General features: G+C 42.7%; 1 protein-coding gene across 7 annotated transcripts in view; it reads right to left on the bottom strand.

Annotated features, from left to right (window-relative positions):
• The window catches only part of ARHGEF4 (Rho guanine nucleotide exchange factor 4), a 663,006-nt gene that overhangs the window by 143,718 nt on the left and 498,679 nt on the right, over positions 1 to 20,609 (bottom strand). For all 7 annotated transcript variants that reach the window (XM_086943787.1, XM_086943785.1, XM_086943786.1 and 4 more), the window contains one exon: positions 6,117 to 6,256. In XM_086943787.1, coding sequence (XP_086799913.1) covers positions 6,117 to 6,256 — 140 coding nt within the window. The remainder of the gene's footprint in view (positions 1 to 6,116; positions 6,257 to 20,609) is intronic.

Genomic DNA, 20,609 nt, shown 5'->3' with positions numbered 1-20,609 from the left:
CATTTTGAAAAAAGAATCTATCATTTTGGACATCGAACTTTGGCAGAGTCAATAGGTCTTAAGATGACATTGCACAGAAGCCCACAATGCACCACTTCGTGACCACTATCTTCAAATTCTAACTTCAATCTTTGTACTCAGAAGTGTGCGTGAAATTGGCTTCTGAAGGTCACTTTTAACTTAAATGAAGAATTCACCAGGGTCTGATAAGATATTGATGATGGAGGACACATGCGAGGACATTGAAGACAGACAGAGAAAAAAACCTTTGATGTAAGAGTGTTTTGTTTTCAGAAACTGACAAAAGGAATTTGCCTATGGGGAAAGGTTGCAAAGATTGACTTTTGTAAATGTTTTAGTTTTCTCTGTGTCATTGTATTGGTTTACTCTGTTTTAGATAAAGGATAAAGGACAGAGCATCATTTAGGCAGCAGTAACATTGTTGAAATCCATGGGTACACCAACATACTGTCTGCAATTTCTGCCTGACAGGAGTGTGAGAAACTGGGTTTTTGTTTCAGCCCCCCCCCCCCCCCCCCCATACACACTTTTTGCCTGGTTTTTGATGCAACTTTTGACTAAGGTATAATAGGTCCCTGCTAACTAGGTTCCAATAACAGTGTTCTTTACCTAAAATTGTTCCACGATTGGCACAACTTTGGCCCCCTTGTAAGTCCCTAGTAAACGGTACCCCTGGTACTTAGAGCATTTGAACTGAACAAGGTCCAGTTGGGCTGCAGCATGTATTGTGCTGCCCTAGGGACCCCTCACCAAGATCATGCACACTACCAGTGCAGGCTGCGTATCTTGGTGCAGAGAAAACTGAAGAGTCGACATGGCAGATATACTATGTGCAATGCCCACAGACACGCATGCATGAGATATAGATAAGCCACCGCTATAGCAGGCCTTAGAGCCCTAGGGCAGGGTGCACTATATCCCATCTGTGGACATATCTGCTTGAGTGGAAATGATCCTACAATCTCAAAGTCCATTTTATGAAATTGTAAGTGCAAAGGGAATCCATAAAGTGACCATGGTCTGGATACTGGTCAGTACGAGTTCCCCAGCTCCATGATGGCGTCACTGTACCCACTGATGTTTGGTACCAAAAATCTTGCCTTTATAAATCCTCACTGATGCCAGAGTTGGATTTATTAATTATTGCACATGGAGGACACCTTAAAGATGTCCCCTGAAAACCTACCAGCTACTAGTGTGGTTACCTTCTGGTCTCATCCAACCTGCCACCACTAGACATGTTTCTGGCCTCCTGGGGTGGGAGCCTTCGCTCTTAAAGGCCAGAAACAAAGCCTGCTCTGGGCGGGGTGTTTCACACCTCCTCCAAGAAGGATATGCCATCCAGGGCAGAAAGCTTCAAAGGACATACAACCTTTGCAATGTGACCCATGCCTCTCCAGTTAGTGGAGAATGCCAACCTTCCTGTCCTGACCCCACTTTTGGTAGAAGGACAGGCAAGAAAATGTGTAAGATTAGGAAGTGTGCCGACAGTTAGCCAGCACTACCCCTTATTTTGGGCAGGTGATGGGAACTCCACTTTTCCAATTCCCCCATCTTGCGGTGGAGAGAATTAGCCTATCAGGGTCAGGGTTGTGCCCCTTCCCTCAGGAAGTGGTCACATTGACGGTGTAGGCACACTAAAGGTAAGTAGCCCACTGGATACTACCTGGCAATCCATTCTAAGCCCGTAAATTTAGTATTTAGGTGGCATCCCTCAACCCAGATCTGTAGATTTGACAGACCTAAAGAAGAACTGAACAAAGAAGAACTGCTGAACCCAAGAACAGAGTACCTGCTGCAGAATTTTGGTGTGAAACCCTGCCTGCTGCGTCATGGCTCGACCACTGTGGTGTTCTGTCTCGTCCTCCTACTGTGAGGCCTCTAAGAACCCCCGAGGACCTCTAGACCTTCACCAAAAAAAACCCTTGGAGTAAAGGAGCAGCTCTCTTGCAGACCACAGGTGCTGAACCCACAGAGTCCGGCGCTCCCCGGCGATGCCGTTTCAGCAACCAAACCAGAAGAGGTACACCAGCTCCAGAGGGTCTGATCTGTCTCCTCACCAAGTGTGAAGACACCAGGACCTACCAGAACCATGCTGACATAATACCCAGGACACCGGACCCCCTGCAACCTACACCGAGACGATGAGTCCAAGCCGGACTCCTAAACTGAGAAAAATCCTAACTTTAAGTCTTTCGGTATTCACAGAAGGCATTTAGGAGTCCTAAAGTTAGGAGTCCTAACTTTACTACTACTAAACTGAGAAGAATCCTAATTTTAAGACTTTCGGTATTCCCAGAAGGCATTTAGGAGTCCTAAAGTTAGGAGTCCTAACTTTACGACTCCTAAACTGAGAAAAATCCTAACTTTAAGACTTTCGGTATTCACAGGAGGCATTTAGGAGTCCTAAAGTTGGGACTCCTAACTTCTGTGAATACCGAAATGAGTAAGTGCCTTCTGTGAATACCAAAATGAGTAAGTGCCTTCTGTGAATACCAAAATAGTAGTAAGTTTAGGATTTTGTCTTAAGTTAGTTCTGCGAATCGGTCCCAGAATCTTTGATTTATTTTGATGGAGCAGGGTTATTGACTCAGAACCGTGTGAGTTTTTGGGGGGGTTTCATTGCTGATTGGACCATAATTTCTTGCAATATTGAACCCCTTCTTGGTTTACTTATCTTCTGGATCTAAACTCAATTGACTGAATTTGCTATTTAGCCAGCTACATTGGTACTTTGAGTTTTGCCTAGACTGGAACTGAATCCTGACGAGTTGGGTCATTGCTTATTATTACTCGATTTTTCAACATGGCCTCTGACTTCCTTGGGGCTCTTTGTGAATGATACTGTAGCAGGGACATTTTGCTATTCTTGAGACCGAAGCTCTGGATAAAGCTCTACCACGCCAGTTTCAAGCTTTTTGGCATCTGATAACAAATCTAGTAACTTGGGTTCCTATCCAGGAGACATTATTATCTGACTCACTTCTCCTTCTTGCCTGCGCGGTAGCATCGCAGTCATGGTGACCAATCCAAGTGCGGCCATTCAGGTAAGAGCGGTGGGGCGGCGGGGCGGAGCAGGGAGAAGTTGACAGACTAACAATAAAACCACTTACCTTGCTCTCGCCGCATTTCTGAGTCGGCGATGCGGCGAGCGCAAGGTAAGTGGTTTCATTTATGGTATTTTCCCTAGTCCGTCATCTGTTCACGCCCCTCTCGCCCCACTCCAACACTCTTACCTGAACCGGCCACGCCTGGACCAATCAGATATTTGTGAGGACGTACAGTCTTAACTTTCATACCTCAAAGGCACTTCTTAGACTTAAGAGAGATGGGTCTTTCACACTCTGGACATACGCTGCTGACACCATTTGTAATCTGCCAAGCTGTCTGGTGGTTGGGTGTGCAGCGTGTCACAATTCCCCTGCTTGTGCGGACACTCTGCAGAGAAATTTATTTAAAGAGGGAAGTAGATAAATTGCTTTCATCCATCCTTTCAGCTTTTCCTTCCATCCACTCTTTCGCCTTTCAGTCTATGCCTCACTCTTCCATCCACTCCCTGTTGCTCCCTTTCATACCTTGCTTCCTTCCATCATCCCTCCTTCTTTTCACTTTTCTTTCTTTCGTTTCTTCCATCCACTCTTCACTCTTTCCTTTTGACCTCTCCTTACGTTTTCTTACTTACCTTTCCCTTTCCCACCTGCTCAGTCTATTTGCTTCTCTTTCTCAGACTTATTTTTTTGTCTATGGTCGTTTTTCGTCATGGCAGTTCCTCAGCTCTGTTGTTATACTAATTTCCAGTCTTATTAATTTATTGTTGTCTTCAGACATTCAGGCAGAAGACACCAACGAAGAACTAGTCAACATTAAAATATGACCCAGTTTAGCAGCTCCACAGACCCATTGTGGGCAAGAGAATGGAGATGTACTAACACCACTGTCCTGCAGGTCAAGAAAATTGCACTACTGGGGTAACAGTTTATGTTGCATGTCACAATTGGAATAGATTGACTACGTCCTGGCCCTAGCCTAGCAAGCCAGGACTGCATTTTTCAGACATCTTTGCCAAGGTACTTTATCGCTGACTAATGATGACACCATCAGTCAACAGTATTAGGACCCTTGTAGAGATGTGCTGAGACAAGGTACATCAATAGATAGGTGCAGCAGCACCACCTATTCTACTGAGATGCACACAAATGCACATTTTGTCATTGAACCATAAATCTGACAGACTGGAGCCCCTGAGATGCCATTAGAGAGACCTTCCCTCCTCAGTGTGTGAGAGGCTAGAGGTAGAGGTGAGCCCAACGCTCAGAGGGACCCTTTCAGGACACAATATCACTCTCTTTCTTTCTCTCTCTTTGCCTCCTATCGCTCCTTCTCACTCATCGTCTCTCTGGTTCTCTTCCTCTCTTTCACTCATATGTTCATCCTCTCCATTTGTCTCATCTCAGTGTATCCTATATTCCTATCATCCTTTCATTTCACCTACATCTCTTTTTCCACACTCTCCCCTCTAGGGATTCCTTTCTTGCAACTTTTTTACCTTCATCTCTCACACCCTTCTCTCACACTCTTCCCTCATTTTAAATCCACTTTCCTCACACTCTTCTATTATTCCAATAGTTCCTCGATTTTCTCTTTATCGCTTACTTCTGTCTACCCCTTTACCTCCCAAGGCACGTGCAAGGATTTGATTGCAAGGATTCGTGCCAACCTTGGTAAAGATGCATTTTTCTTTATCACCCACTCTAGTAGAGGTGCCCAACTTGAGCCTCTATTGTTAATAAGTCACCCTATGCTGGAGGACCCACAAGCTTAAACATGGCTTTTTAATAATCGAAAAGCAGAAAAATAAAGGTTTGGAGGCATTTTGAACTGGTGCAAATTGTTTAGTTTTTCAGGTATTAGAGAGTTTTACTTATACGGCTGTGGCTATATGAGTTGGAGTTATTTGGAGCAGCAAACACACAAAAGTCACGGGAGGATGTTTGCAATGTCTAACAACTAGCAATTGCTCGGGGTAGCATTCCAAACCATCGTTCTTTTGCCCACCACGCCACCTCAGTTTGAACCCAGGCATATACTAATCAGTTTTGGCCCTGCTCCAATAGCAACAGTCCAGCCCTGAACTGCCAAGTGAGGTCCTCACTGAACCAGAACAGTTTTATTGATTGGTTTTAACTTCTGATGAATTGTAATATTTGTATGCTCTTTTTTTTTAAATCGATGTTTCTCTTTTGTGGTACGATAAAAACTAAAACAAAGAGTATTTTGACTTGAACCAGAACATAGGTAACACAAGACCATTTTTGCCCTGATAGGGGCTCCTCTGTACCCGGGCTGGTGAGGTGAAACCAGCCCTGGGTTGCTTGCAAGCAGCCTCCCATCACCTTTTGAGTGTTTCATGTATCGCCCTAAGAGGCATGGGTATGCCCAGATGTCAGTCCCGTGCCAACTATGTCACTGGAGCCAAGCTGTACCCGGCTGATGAGCCCATAACAAGGGCAAAACCAGCCCAGGGTTGCTTGTGTTCTGGCTCAGGGAGGATTTGGCTTGACAGTACGCGCTGGACTGTTCCCATGAGGAGTAGGGTCATTACTGATTTGCATATGGCTAGGTCCACACTGTGGTGACATGGTGAGCAAAAGATCAATGGGTTGAAGTGCTACCCCAAGCTATCGCGAGTGGTTACACTTGCTGCAAGCAGCCTCCCTTCCCCTTTTGTCTATTATTTGAGCAGATTGCCCGCCTAGAACCCTCAAGTCAAGCATATATCTACCAACTTCATAAAAATAGGTTTTGAATGTACATACACCACGCAATCCCACCTTAGTGTTACACCTTTTTAAATTGTGAGAGTCACCACTGAGGTTGCAGGCTTTGTCTTGAGGAAGCTTGAGTATCTGTCAACAGAGGTGGTCATGAGATGCAATAAAGTGAAAAATAGCCATTCCTTTGAAAGAAAATTACTTGATAGAGCAATGGTATTACATAGTGTGAAGTCAAGTCACAGCATTGTGAATTACCTATGCTAATTAGTCAACCTATTACTTTAGGACCTGTGCCATGTTTCTGATACAGAACTATGGTACCTCGTTAATGGCGAGTTGTTCTCCTCCACCTCCAGAGTGTCCATAGCGGTGACTGGAGCCTCTGAAGTCATCATACAAGTCTTCGTCAAGCCCAACATCATCTGGTAGGGTAGTCTTATCAAAAGCACCATCGGCAATTACTGAAAAAGCAAAACCATTGCTGTCAGACAGATCTCCTTTCTAGCGCTCTTCACAGTTGCATCACAGGCAATGACTGGCACCCAAACACTATAGAAGGGAAAAGTTCCTTCTGGAACCCACACTAGGTCAAACCCAGTAGAAGAAGCAGGTGATAGGAAAGCAGAGAAAATAGCATTATAATATGCTATACTATATGGCACAGGCATGCAATAATACCAAGATACACCGAACGACATATGAAAATGACAGCATCTATTGCACCAATTCACACTGCCACTTCACTTATGCTGCCACATACGCCACAGATACACATTGCCACTTAAATTAAACTGCATCTTCCAACACAGATCTAGCACAGCTACACTCCATCACACAGCATGCATAAAGGATACTACTTAACCTATACTACATTGCATTGCACAAATAAACAATATTACTTCACAAAGTTAACATTTTTTCAAGTACTCTGCTTCAGATTACACATACATAGAATAGTACTTCAGCTATACGGCTTGAAGCTGTGCGTATGCACACAATACTGCTTCAGTTACACCCATCATACTATACAGGTGCACAATACCACTATACATACATACATAGAGCAGCACTACACTTCTACAACTTAAGGCTGGGCATATATAAACAATACTGCTTCAATTACACCTGATCGTATAATACAAATGAACAACATCGCACAAGCACTCTGAATAGTGCTTCAGATAATTGGCTTAAAGCTGTGCACAAACACTCATCAATTCTTCAGTTGCACCGGACCCCGCGATACAGATGCACAAAACAGCTACACATACATAGAACAGTGCTTCATGTACATGGCTTAATGCTATGCATATGTACTCAATAATGCTTCAGTTAGTGAATCACACCAGATAGATGCACAATACCGCTAAACATACTTAGAACACTATTGCAGTAGTACTGCCTTACAATGCACCGATACAAAATACTCCTTTAGGGATATATTTATTAACAATATACAGTGCATTCCTGTCATTTCCCAGTGCTGGCACACAATATGCCGCCTAGCCCAAACGCAGGTGCCCTTGCACCATGGTGCACCGGTGGCTGCATTGTAAGCAGGATAGCCGGATTGTTTTGTGGAGGAAGGGACACATTCCTGCACAAAAATAATCCTCTGAGGCATTTTCCTCTTTCTATGTGTGCTGCATATAGAAAGGGGAGGTGTAGATTTTGATGCATTCTCGGGTTAACCATTGTTGGTAAATCTGGTAATGCGCCAAAGGGAAGATCCACACACCACACATGGATCGCCTCGCTGGGGCAGAGTAACGCAACACAGTGATTTGCGCTGTGTTGCTTTGCCCTGGGTTTATCAAACCTTGCAGGGTCACACAAGATGGCCTTGCCTGGCTTGTTAAATCCGAAATAGGTTTTGTGTCGCCCTTGCACCCCGTTGTGTGGCACAAGGGCAACACAAAACCTTCATAAATATGCCCCCTAGTTTTAGTGGCAAATAAACCAAGGATACATTAAAACACAAACAAAACACAAATTAGCGTAGATTTGAGTTGTTTAAAAATAAAAATAGCACTATTGCATTCTTTCTTATTGGTTTGTGAACTACTTGGAAATGCTACCTAGATTTATCATTAGATCAATTTAGAAAGTTCGACTGTGATGTAATAACTCGCTTTAATATTCTGTTTGTGTACTGCAATACATCATGTCGTTTGTCCAGCTCGTCATAGTGGGGGCCGGGCCCTGGGACCAGCAGATTGCAAGCCTATGTCTAGCCACTAGGAGTGCCCACCAGTCATCTAATTCCCTTAGGCAAATGTTTGGAGTATCCCAATAGAGTGAGCATAGGGTCCGACTCGTGTGGTGTCCGTGACTTTCCCAAGAGTCTTGAATATCAACACCCAAAAGTCACCATCCAAGGGAATAACCAGGCCAGATGAAAAAAAATCAGCAGCGTCTGCACCACAACACTCGCACGCTGCAGAGTCACGCAAACCGTACCTGCAGAGCCTCTCTGGTGTATAATATACCCTATTAAAAAATTTGAAATATATCAGCCTACGACGCCCATTTAATGAAATGCGTTTCGTACTCTCACAGCAGTACTTCCATGTTGTGTCTTCAATCACCTGGCTCAGGTCAGCCTGCCACGCTAAGCTAGCCTTAGTATAGTGGTTAGCTGGGTATCCCTGTGCTGTGTTATAAATCCTGGAGCCGATTCGTACTGATGATTCAACATTTAGATTTTTAAGTGGGAATAGGTCTACACTTGAATCACTATGTGGAAGGAATATATTTGGGATTACAGTCAAGACAAGAAATAGCAACCGGTGCCACTACATCTCCAAAAGAAATACATTGTATCTGTTGAAAAGTATGAGGATCTAAATCCTCAATTAGAAGAAAGTTTGAGGTTTAACAGCATATGACGACATAAATATGACAACATAGTCTGGATGAAAGAACTCCTGTTGCAGCTGGCAGGTGACAAGGAGTCTAGACATCACTCAGCCTTGTGCAACACTTACTATCTGTGATCAACAGAGACTCTGAAGAAACAAGCATGGTCAAAGCCATTAGATCTGGCGTTGGCTGCCAACTTTTGCCTTTTTCAATGTTTGTGGATTTTTTTGGTAGAACTGTTCAAAGGAACTACTTTTTGTGAGCAAGTACATGTTGTGTAAGAGCAAAATGCTGTCACTCAGAGAGAAGTACACCAATGGATGACGTGGGCTGACCCTGTGCCTCATGCTGTATGCTGCGGAGAGGCAGAACAAAATTCAATGACAGACAAATGGGTGAGGAAAGCTTGCTGGAAGACCATAAGAGTAAATATATTATATATATAATTTTAATAAACTCAAAAGGCCTTCGCTAACAACAGACTTAATGATGGAAGGAAGGTTAAAAGAGTGAGTGACTAAACATGAAAATAGAGAAATGATTTTCAGAAAGTGTGATTGAAGGAGTCTGTGGGCAATGAGGGTGGGATTTATACAGAAAGGGGCACATATGGATGCCTGGTATAGTGAATGATAAGAGGAGGTGATAAATGGAAACAAGAAAAATGCAGCAAGGTGGGAAAGAGGGAAAGAGGAGGGAGAAACAGGCAAGTGAGGAAAAAAGGGGCAGCTAGGGAAATAAAGGGAAGGATAACAGAGAAAGAGAGAGGAAGAAAATGGATGAGGTTAGAGATAAAGAAATGAAGACAGGGAGCACGGATGGTGATACAGAAAAGATGGAAAAAGGATGATGGTAGAGAGGGGGATAAAAGAGAAGAAGAAACAAGAATGATGATGAAAAGACTTGGCGAGAGGAGAATAGACAACAAATACATGTAACAAAAATGTGCAAAATCTTTATAACATGTTTAATAAATGTCCGCCTAAATATTCAGTGCCATGAGTCTGTGCCTTTCGGGGTCTTTGGCCAATAGATTTATTTCCAGCACATTTTATTACAGTGTTTGAGTGAACATTTTGTATTTGACATACAGGAAGCAGGGTCAGCCCAAGAAAAATATAACAGCAAAGGGAATTGTTTAGGGTGAGAGGTATATAGAATAAAAAAAGAATATCTGGCGTTCCCCTGACAGAAGGAGCCAATACCTTTCTCAGATGTACCCAATTTTTAAGTTTTAGAACCGTTAATGGTAACATTTCTTGTGGAGTTTGGAATATGAACTTGTCCAGAAAGACTAGAAGTACCCATAGTCCACTGAGTGGAGTGCCTCTATTGGGAGGACCACCATTCACAGAGTGTAGTGACGGACGGGGCGTCCAGCACAAAGGACACCAAAAATTGGCCTCCTTCTTTGGTTCATCTTTCAGTGAAGAAGTAGGCAGTAGACTAGAAAATTATTTTACCTTATCTCCTGAGGGAAAGAGAGTAACATATCAAAGACAAAAAGACGAGCAAAGGATGATTTCCCACTGCTGTCACAGACAGCAATGACTACAAATAACTATAGGGCAGATGCATCATTCCCACCTGCAAATCAAGACTGAAAGGCCGAGCAGACCTCTGTAAAATCATTTGGGCCAGATTTATCATCATCTGGTACACGGCAACGCAGCAAGACAACTTTCTACGCTGGGCTGCATCAAACAGAGAGAGCAGTAATGTGCCATAATTACTAACATATGGCACATGCCTGCTCTTTCTCTGCGCTGGCGCACTTGTGGCTGCCAAGCACCAATGCAAGCGTCCTTGCGCCCTGGTACATGGGTGCCTTCATTACAGTAAGTATCAAAAGGTATCAAAAGAAATTCCTTTCTGTATTAGCTTTCCATATGTTGCCAACAGGCCTACACACTAATCTCGCTTTACTGGTGTTCAAACGTGACTTTCCATTTGTGACCAAAAGGCCTACACACTAATCTCACTTTACTAGTGGTCAAATCTGACTCGGATAGTTATTTCTGCACACTGGAATTTCTTATGTCTCTCAAAAATGTTATTCTCATAAAATTAAAATCATTATAATCACATTTATAACATCACATTTCTTTTAAACATATGTTCAAAATTGATCCTACTCTAATACATATGGTAATTCCTATTCTAATTTTGCTCAAACTAAAACAATTGTTATACAGTTTAAAAAACATACATTAAATTTTTTTTGCATCATAACATTTGATTGAAGAGAGTCATAAGAAATTCCAGAAAGGAATTTCTTTTGATACTGTTTGATACCCAGTCCTTTCTGGTTCTCTGGGAAACTCTCTTTTTGAAAGATTTCATTACAGTAAGGATTGTTTATGTACAGGAAGGGGCGCCTTCCTGCCCAAAAATATCCTGAAGAAGTTTCATCCTTCTATGTGTGCTGCAGCTCATGTATAAAGAGGAAATAACAGTTTTCTCCTCGTTACACCTCACCTTGGAAGGCATAGCATTTTTATGCATTCCTAGTTTTACTAGTATTAGTAAATCTGGAACATGCTCTAAAAACCATTGGTGGATGCATGAGAACACCCCCTCTGCACCCATGGAATTCCTTTGCCATGCAAAGTAACACAAGGCAGTGACTTGCACTGCCTTCTGTTACTTCAGATTTACTATGCCACGCCGAGCCATGCAAGGTGGTTCTGCGTGGCAAAGTAAATCTTACTTAAGGGCTGGCGTTGCCTTGCGTGACTCAAGGGCAACACAAGCCCATGATAGAGCTGGGCCTTGGTTTCCAAGACGAAAGCCTTTATTTAAGGCAGCCCTTATTCCTTAAAGGAAACATTGCTACTTTTAAAGAAAGTTTCGCATTTGGGAAACCATCGAGGAAGCAGGCAGTGTTTTTGCTTCTTCTGAAGCGGCAAAAGCATTCACTAAATGTAAAGTGTCCCAAAGTGAAACCTTCCCCTTTGTGAATCAGTTACTACCACCATTGAGGTGTTGGCAACTGATCAATGCCTTGCAACTGCAATTGCGGTTACAACCCATTGATACATACCATTGCAACTCACAACTAGGAGGGGGCACCTCTTCCATTCCCATTTCTTTTTGTGATTAGAATGGATTGCAAAACTAATTTTGCAAATCAGAAAGGCTTTTCTGACTAGCAAGATGGGTTTCATACATATAAAAAACCATTTGGCAGTCCCAAATCCTGTGATTTTGCGATTGCGATATAACTTTGTATTTTGGACCTACTGTCTCTGACAGAGGCTCTCATGCATTTAATTTCACTATGTGTGCTGCCCATGCTTCAAGAGCTGACGCGATGCATTCAGACGGTCTGCTAACGTTGCCAATGCGGCTTCTGCTGCATCAGAGACGCACAATGTCGTTCCACTTTTGGCTATGAATGCAGTAAATTAACCGAGAGAGTGTTAATAAGCAAATACGACTTGATATCTGTATTAACTAGCAGTGACAAAGTCAAATGATTTATTTTTTATTAATTTAATTTGCAACACGCTCTGTCAAGAAGGCCACGTGTTTTCCTGAACCTCGGTAACGGTGTAGGTAGAATGAAGGCTTAGCGCAATGCAACCCGCAGCAGTGGAATATTCCAAAAGCAGTTACAGTACAGGAAGCAACACAAACACAAGCTGTAGCAGAACATGTGAAGTACAGGCACCCACTTTCCCCACACACAGTCAGGGACAGCAGCAGTGCAAGTTCTCTGCAAACTCACTTTGCAACTCACCATACAAATCTGCTGTTGAAAATTAGGCAAGGGAGAACTTTCAGTGGTGGCCATAAGGTGTTAGGGAGAGAGTGAAGGAGTGCAGTCAGTGGAGGGCAGAGCGAGAGGGGAAACTAGGGGGTATGGGAGTCTGTTATTCATGATGAAAGAGGACAGGTGAGGGAGTGGGCAACCTCTGAGAGGTGGTGAGGGATAGCAGGGAGAAGGGATTGGGGCAGGTGATAGAGTGGCCCATTGGGGCTGAGGGCAAAACTGACTCATAAAGTGAACGGAGACGTGGGACAGCGTAATCTGGGGGAGACCTTCAGTGGGGGAGAGTGGCGAATAAAGGATAATGTTTGCTGGAAGGCAGTAAAAGAGACTGAACCTCAAGGGGGTGAAGTAGAGGTTGACCAACATGGGGAGTAAGGGACTGGCAGACCAAAAGATAAAAAAACAGAAGGGTAAGAGGTGCACAGAGTACAAACATAACCAAGCCTGGTGCAGCAGGTACACCACCCGAACAAGCTTTGCCATTGTAACTGTTATCTGCAACACACAATCCACATACAAATTTGCAGCAGGCACACCAAAAACATGGACCATCTCTCTGGGACTGGAATACCATGTCAGAATTTCAGAGTTCCCTCACATTTTCAATGCAATAGACCCATTATGTTTTCACTAGGGCTTTGGGGGACAAAAGCAAAAGAGATGGCCATTTATACTGGGGTCAGTGGTCCACCACTGGCAAAAGAGATAGAACTAGACCCGGATGCCAAGAATCAATTACACTTGACCTGCAAACAACACACAAGTCGATTCAGGATGCACATTATCCAGTAAAGCAGTATCACTGGGACTGGATTTTACAACATACAGACCGCACACAACTCTGCGCAGGTACACCTAACACATGGCCCATCTCAATGGTGCTGTAACCTTTGAACAGCAACTGGATGTTTCCACTAAATCATAAGCATTATCCCTGCATGCTTTCTTATCGTCAACACCGGGCAAATTGCCACAAAGCAACCCATTCATATAAGGAAAGGCAGAGGTAAGATGAGCCTCAGGTGCTGAGAGAAACAACGCTAGACACTGGTGACAACAGGTCATGGAGGGCCTTGCCTCCCATCCCAATTTACAGTTGCATTATGCAACATTTCGGCCTACACATTCTCTAATTATTCCTTCAGAAGAATGACCACAATAAAACAACTCCCTTGGTTAACTTTGCCTGAAACAAATGGCCATTATTATTATATACCATTTTAATGTTAATTGTTTTTCAGAAGTGAAAAAAAGACTTTTGGAATTTTTTTATTTTATTTCTTACTTTCGGAAATTACAATTACATTATGTTTACACATAAAACAATTTGTACGTTTACTTAAACACAAGACCTCTTTAACATGTTGTTTAACATGTTTTTATTATTTTATTAACAATAATGAATAGTGTTTTTTCTTTTTCTTTGTACTGCAGTTTGTTTCCAGTTCCTTTGATTTTGTAGACTTTCATCATCATTTGGAGTTCTTCATGGAGTTTTCAGTCACAATATACCATTGCTGGTTTCTGGGTCAGGTAAAACTATTTTTAAATTATTTGATAAGGATTTAGGGGGCGGGGGTGTTAAGACTTAGTTAGGCTATTCTTTGCAACTGGACGTTGTTTTATTGTATTTTTTTTTGTGTAGTATGTGTTAGTTTGCAGTATTGTGGTAGGCCTTATTGTGAAATGTAATGGTTATTTGCATTTTATTTGTGTATTCTATGTGTTTAACACTGATTGTAATGTATTCTTACCTTATGATAGGGTTGTGGGACTTTTAGGGTTGGTTTATATGATTTTACCTTTACAGGTTCTTTATTTTTGGACACCAGACTTTAACCTGGATGCACTTTTTTTAAACCAAATTTACCTTTTCCCTGTTTTCAGTTTTCATGGGCTACTTATTTATTTTTACAATTTTTTTTAGGTTTTCATAGAATTTATTGGTTTATTGAACTTGAATTAGATGTCCTGTTTTTCTCTGGTTTGTTTTTGCATTTCTTTTCTAGAAAGCCAGAGGGCCTTCTGGAAGACGGGCCCTGCCATTAGCCAATCGCTGATTACCCCCACCACCCGAATAGACAGCTTAGATCAGCTTCTTCCTTCCTCGCCCTAGTGCCCAGGATCAAAAGAACTAGATGTGGTGGCCGCTCCTTCGCTTACAACTCGGCCAAACTCTGGAACTCTCTCCCCCAGCACTTGCTAGCAGAGCCCAATCTCCTCCCATTTTGCAAGCTTTTAAAAACTCTGCTCTTCAACAAACCTATATAGTTTCTAACTATCTTCCTACACACGTTTGTCAGCAGCGCTAGGACGCCTTAGGGTCGCTATCGCGCTTAACAAATGGTCTTTTCATTTAATTTAATTCAATTTATCGATTTTTTTGGGGTTGTACGTTTCGATTAACATTTCACTGGCCTGGACCTTAGCTATGAAATTGTTAGTGTTATCTTATTTTACTTGTTTATGATATTGGGTGGGCAATGTTATTCTTTTATCATATGTTTCTTTATTGTTTTATATACATATGCTGCTTTATGGTGTTAGCATATTTCTATAGGTGATAAAAGAGTGTCTGTTTACCTAAAATAATATTGATTGTTTCGCATTGTTTATTTATTTTCAAATATTTATTATAGTAAATTGTAATTATCAATCTGAATTTTTGTCTTTTGAATATTCTTTTATAAAGACTGCAATTTTAAATTTGTTTTAATAATATTTGTAGATAAATATTAATAAAGTGTGAGTGTTTGTGTTTTAGGGTGGTTAAATAGTATTGTTGTATAGAGTGTTTTTTAAAGTTGGGTTCATGCTATTGAGTCTAGATATGTAGACCTCGGCTGTCTTACAATGAATGCTAAGAGTTCATGCCTTTGTTAAGTTTGTTTGTAGGATTTTGGGTTGAGTTGGGTTAAGGATTATTCCATTCTTACCTCCTGGCAGCATTGTTCTTTATTGACATAATTCTAGGAATTGATAGAGGGTAGAGTGTCTTCTGCCAAGGATTCATTGGAAGAAATTGTCCCACAATTCCACTGTGTTATTTGTCTTTACTTCTTTACTTCTCGGGACATGGTACTGTTATAGAAATTCCACCTTAGAATGTGATATTTGGTTTGGTATTTGGTTTGGCATCGGTGTCCTGATTGGCGCAGGTGTCCAATCCAACTATCCACAAAAATAATCTATTCCTGGAGCTAGTTTTGTTTCATGTTGTTGCTAATAGGGAAGTTCAATTAGTACATCATAATGTTTAGTGACGTCTGTAATAGGGGTGTATGCTAAAGCTATTAGCTTTTTTATTTATTGTGTACATTTTAGGTTAGTTGCATGCTCAGGGCGGATTTTGTACGGTACTCCAAGTGATTGTAGCGGCCCTGAATTGCATTGTGTGGGAAGACATATTATTATAACCATGAACTGCATGGGCTTTCCCTATTAAAGGTGAGACACTTGGCTCATTTTTTAATCTGCCAAATTCACTGAAAGCAGAAATCCGATCATCATTGTTAAATGTCTTCACCAAACACATAAGCACTGAGATCAGTGGCGGTTCTACCATGGGGGCGTTTGGGCGCCGTCCCCCCTCCTTTCTCGCCGTGCGAGAAGAAGGCAGAAACAAATGGTAGTTATTTATTTATAACATCCATTTGTTACTGCCTGCCCTTCTCGCACGGCGAGAAAGCAGTCAGCAGAACAGAACTTCCTTGTTACTCGAGCCTCAGGGCAGGGGGGAGTGGCTTGGGGGAGTGGCTTGCCCACTGTTGTTAATACTGACTGTTTGGACAGCCTGAGAGGCTGTCCAAACAGACAGTATTAGCAACAGTGGGAAAGCCGCTCCCCCAAGCCACCTCCCACTCTCCGTTCTGCAGGATGCAGACTAGGAGAAATGACGCGGTTAGGGCAGCCGGCCGAACCAATCAGCGCCGGCTGCCATGGAGGGGAGGGAGGCTGCCTGCAGCCTTCAGTGACGAGAGCCCACACAACCACGTCAGACGCAGCGGCGGCATTCAAAATCTAGGACGGCAGGAGTCTGCAGTCTCGGGACTCGAGTCGGGAGTCAGCGCGGGAAGCCAAGGTAAGTTTTTTATATTTATTTGCCAAACATGTGTTTTGCTTAGCTCGCGCGGTGAGGGCTAAGCCTAAGGCGTCGGGGCAGAAAACGCAGACAAAGGATAGCCCTTGTAGCCGTCTTTCTATAGAGTTAATGTTAATTGAGCAATATTTTATTGTCCCCTCATTATCCCACTGCGCAGTAAATCAGCCGTGGCCAAGCGCATGTAACCTAAAGCAGCCGAGTAGCAGTCACCACTCACTAATGGACATTGCTAGGGCCCGGCCCTGCCACATCTGAGAATCGAGTGTCAGAAAGTAGTGCTCCAAAGATGAACGTGTGCAGCATTGGTTGTCGGGATCTGTTTTCAAGGTGCACCATGTGAAAGGGCCCAGCAGGCAGCAACAAACATAACGGAATCTGAGCAGAAGTTGCTCAGCATTGTTATCTCAAAGTCTGTTTTAAAGTTCGCTGGTTATACAGAATAAGCAGCTACCTATATTACTATTGAACAATATGTCTCTATTGATGTCCTAACTATACTTTCACAACTACCTTATTAACCTACTTACTCTCTCAAATTTGCTTGAAAATGCACCATTTGTCCACTCTTTTTTCACAATTTTCTCAGGGGAGAACTCCCCCGTTCCCCCTTATGACAGTTGGGCTCACTCCCTACGCCAGCTCGCTCACCACAGGTCACTTATCCATACATGTTACGCCCTACCACTTTCAAATGTCACCAGCCGCCACTGACTGAGATGAAAAAGAGCGACTAAACAAGATGATATGTGGTAGAATAGAAAGATTTCTTGTGAAAAGATACACATTGTTAAAGGTATGGAAATGTTCACATCAACAAATATATCCATGTTACATAAGAACAACCTCCAGTAATCACCTACTCTGCTTAATAAGCTGTGACAGGTGAAAGACAAGTATAGCGCGCATAGTTGGGGCAGTGACTTAAGAGTGAAAATCCACTCCAACATTTGCAGAATCTCCTCTTCAATGTTTTCTTTATTTACCCTGTATACTCTTTCATGTTGTTATGATCATGAGGTTGCTTCTGCCTCTGAGCACAGCCTAAAGCTCTCCATATTTCCCTTTATATGGGCTCAGTCATTACTTTACACGTCAAAACCCTGCGTTGATCAGTTGTCCTTGCTGGAGTGGTGGTCTAGGGGTGTCCTACTAGTGGACAGACTGGTCACCTGATTAAAGTGCTTCTCAAAATTACCTAATATAGCACTGTTTCACATGCAAACAATTTTCGGTTTTCTACTGTAAAGAAACGCTTCTTTTTGCATAAACACCGCCCACGTTTTTGGATTGATGCTGCTGGTTTTTCGACTCTAAATGTGCACTGTGTTGGCTCAAAAGGACCTCAGTGGCACTTTAAAATGTGTATATCTAGTTGGTCAAGCCACAATTAAAGTAAAGTAAACTTACCTATAAGTCGCTAGTACATGGTGCCAGGGGTACCTAGGGCCAGTAGATTGTGTCCCTCATGGACTGCAGCACTTGTTGTGCAACTACCAGTGTGACAAAGCAAAGCATGAGTCCCAGTTTTTAAACTATTATCTCTTTGCCATTTAAACCGATATCAAAGCCCAAACCTTCCTTTTTAATATTTATATGTCACCTTTAAGGCAGGCCTTCTGAGCCCTAAGGCAGAGTGCATCATATTAAAAGGTGGACATGTTTTTTTATTAACTTTACATGTTCTGACTGTAAAAAAATCCTGCACTGCCGCTTTTACTTTGAAAAGGCTGCTAGTGGGCCTAAAAGTGGCACTCCTGGCACCCAGATCTCAGATCACGTCTCATCTGAAGAGAGGACCAAAAAAGACTGCCATTGTTCCCAGGGCACAGCAAAGAGAAGTTGAACTAAAGGCTGGACTGCACCTGCTGCATCTTCGGCATTCAAAGAAAGGACTGTGGTGTCCGGTTCAAGCAAAAGTCATCACCGAGCCCTTGACCGAAAAGGTGATTCCAAGAGTCCGTTGGCTGACTCCCTGTTACAGACACGGGGCTATAAAAGTTGATAAGCCTGCTCCTCTGAGAGGCCAGCAGCAAGAAGCCTGATTGCCGCTTGATGCCAAGGTGCAGCCTGGGAACCTGAGCATAACCCCTAAAAGTTACACCAGAGTCTGCTGGATATGGGAGAGTCATTAGGGTGCAGTTTGGCCACCCAGCACAGAAGTTACTGTAAGTTGAAGGGAACTGCTGGTTCTGCTTTCACCGGAAACCAGTAGATCAGTGGCAACTGGTGTTCTGCTGGACTTCATCCAGACTCCATGGGACATCGACCCCTGAGGCCAAAGTCACCGCACTGTGCTCGTTGACCCCTCGACACTGGCTTATCATCCTCAGCATCTTTGAGCAACTTCAACATCTTGTATCCATTGCCTCAGGGCCACTACATTGACTTCTACGGTGGTTAGCCTATAGACCCTGGAACTGGACTGGAAACTGCTTTAACTGTGAGGTAACTGTTCAACTGGGCATTTTTGTTCCCTGTGACTGTCTCTCTGCCAGAGGTGGTCCCCACAAGAGTGCCTTTATAGCCATTTTCAAGTTACTTGTTGTGGCTAACCATAAAACATGAGTCATGGTAGATTTCAATGATTTATTGCATGGAGTGAAAAGCTGTGGTTTATTGTATCTTTAAAAATTCATATCTCTGGACGTTTCTGATGGATTTTTGTCATTAAAGTATCTATTTAACGATAAAAATACAACCTATTTTTAAAAATTTGGACTGGATTTATTTTTATTGTGTTGTGTTTTCTTCCTATTAACTCTTTTGGTACTTCTTAATGCTTTGCAAGTGTTCCTTTGATAAAGCCAGACTGCGCTGCATCACAGCTACCCAGAACTGACCTAAGGTTTTACAAATGAACCTGACTAGACCTGATACTGAATTGTGACTTTAATACATGGTGAGGTTCCACAACCACACCATATAATAAACCACCTTCCTCACATTTAAACTTTTGCATTCTCAGATTTCATGCTAGCTCAAAAAAGTCTGTGCTGTATTTCCAGGAAAACTGACCATGACTTAAAACTTTTAACTGTTTTTTTCTGAGTTTTATATAGAGCGAACTTGACCCGAACGTATCGTGTATCAGAGCGCTTTACATAGCATCAGTTGCGTTACATGAGGACACATTCATTTTTGTTAGGGATGGGGAGATTAAGTGATTTTCCCAGAATCACAGGATGTTTAGCGTCATTGCTGAGACTCGAACCCGGTTCCCCAGATTCGAGGTCGACCGGCCTAGCCCAACTCTTCTCCCCAACAGTTGCCTCTCATTTCCTTTCAAATGACCCTCTACTTACTTCCCATCCTCTGTTTGCCTACTCTCTCTGTACTGTATTTCTGAAAATTGCCCACACCTCAGGTCAAAGGTCACAACCTCTCTGTTGCAAGTCATATCCTTTCAACCTAACAATAACTATTCTCCTGCTGCTCATTTATTAATACCACCAACCATTTGCATTAATTCACATACCACCTATCCCGCTAAAGATCACACACAGCTCTAATGTATTTAATCTACCACATAGAAACTCGAGTAAATGCATGTGATGGCTTCTTTAAGATCACAAAACTAATGTCGATAATAAACTATAACCAGTGGGAGAAAAACCATTAACCTTGGGTTTCAGAATAGTATGGGGCTTGGTGTAAAGCACTTTAATGCTCAGTCCAGGGTAATGCCATAACACTCAGTGGTCGGGCAGTGGATTGTAGCTCATAGTTCATAAAGTTCATAGCAATTTGCTTATGCTGCTTGAAGGACAGTGCCAGATTCAAATAAATAATATAAAGAGAGTGTGCCCCCTCAACCGAGTCTGCTTCCTGTCAGCTTCTAAGCTTAAGTGGGTCACAAAGGGGCAGAGCCTGGGGTTGCAGACCGAGGGCCATTGTGGCATTTCCCCAATAGGCTGAAGGCTAGGAGGCTGCATCCCCTGCAGGATGGGCTGCCATAGTCCAACCATGCCCCATAGACTTGGGGGTGAGGAGTAAAAGGTGCTCTGGGGCTCTTTACATGGTGTGTGCCTTTGAGGTACCTCCACCTTCGGCCTATGTCTATTCTTTAGTACTGCTA

The sequence above is a fragment of the Lissotriton vulgaris genome, chromosome 11 (genome assembly GCF_964263255.1).
Source record: "Lissotriton vulgaris chromosome 11, aLisVul1.2, whole genome shotgun sequence".
Lineage (NCBI taxonomy): Eukaryota > Metazoa > Chordata > Amphibia > Caudata > Salamandridae > Lissotriton > Lissotriton vulgaris.
This window is presented reverse-complemented; position numbering and strand designations above follow the sequence as displayed.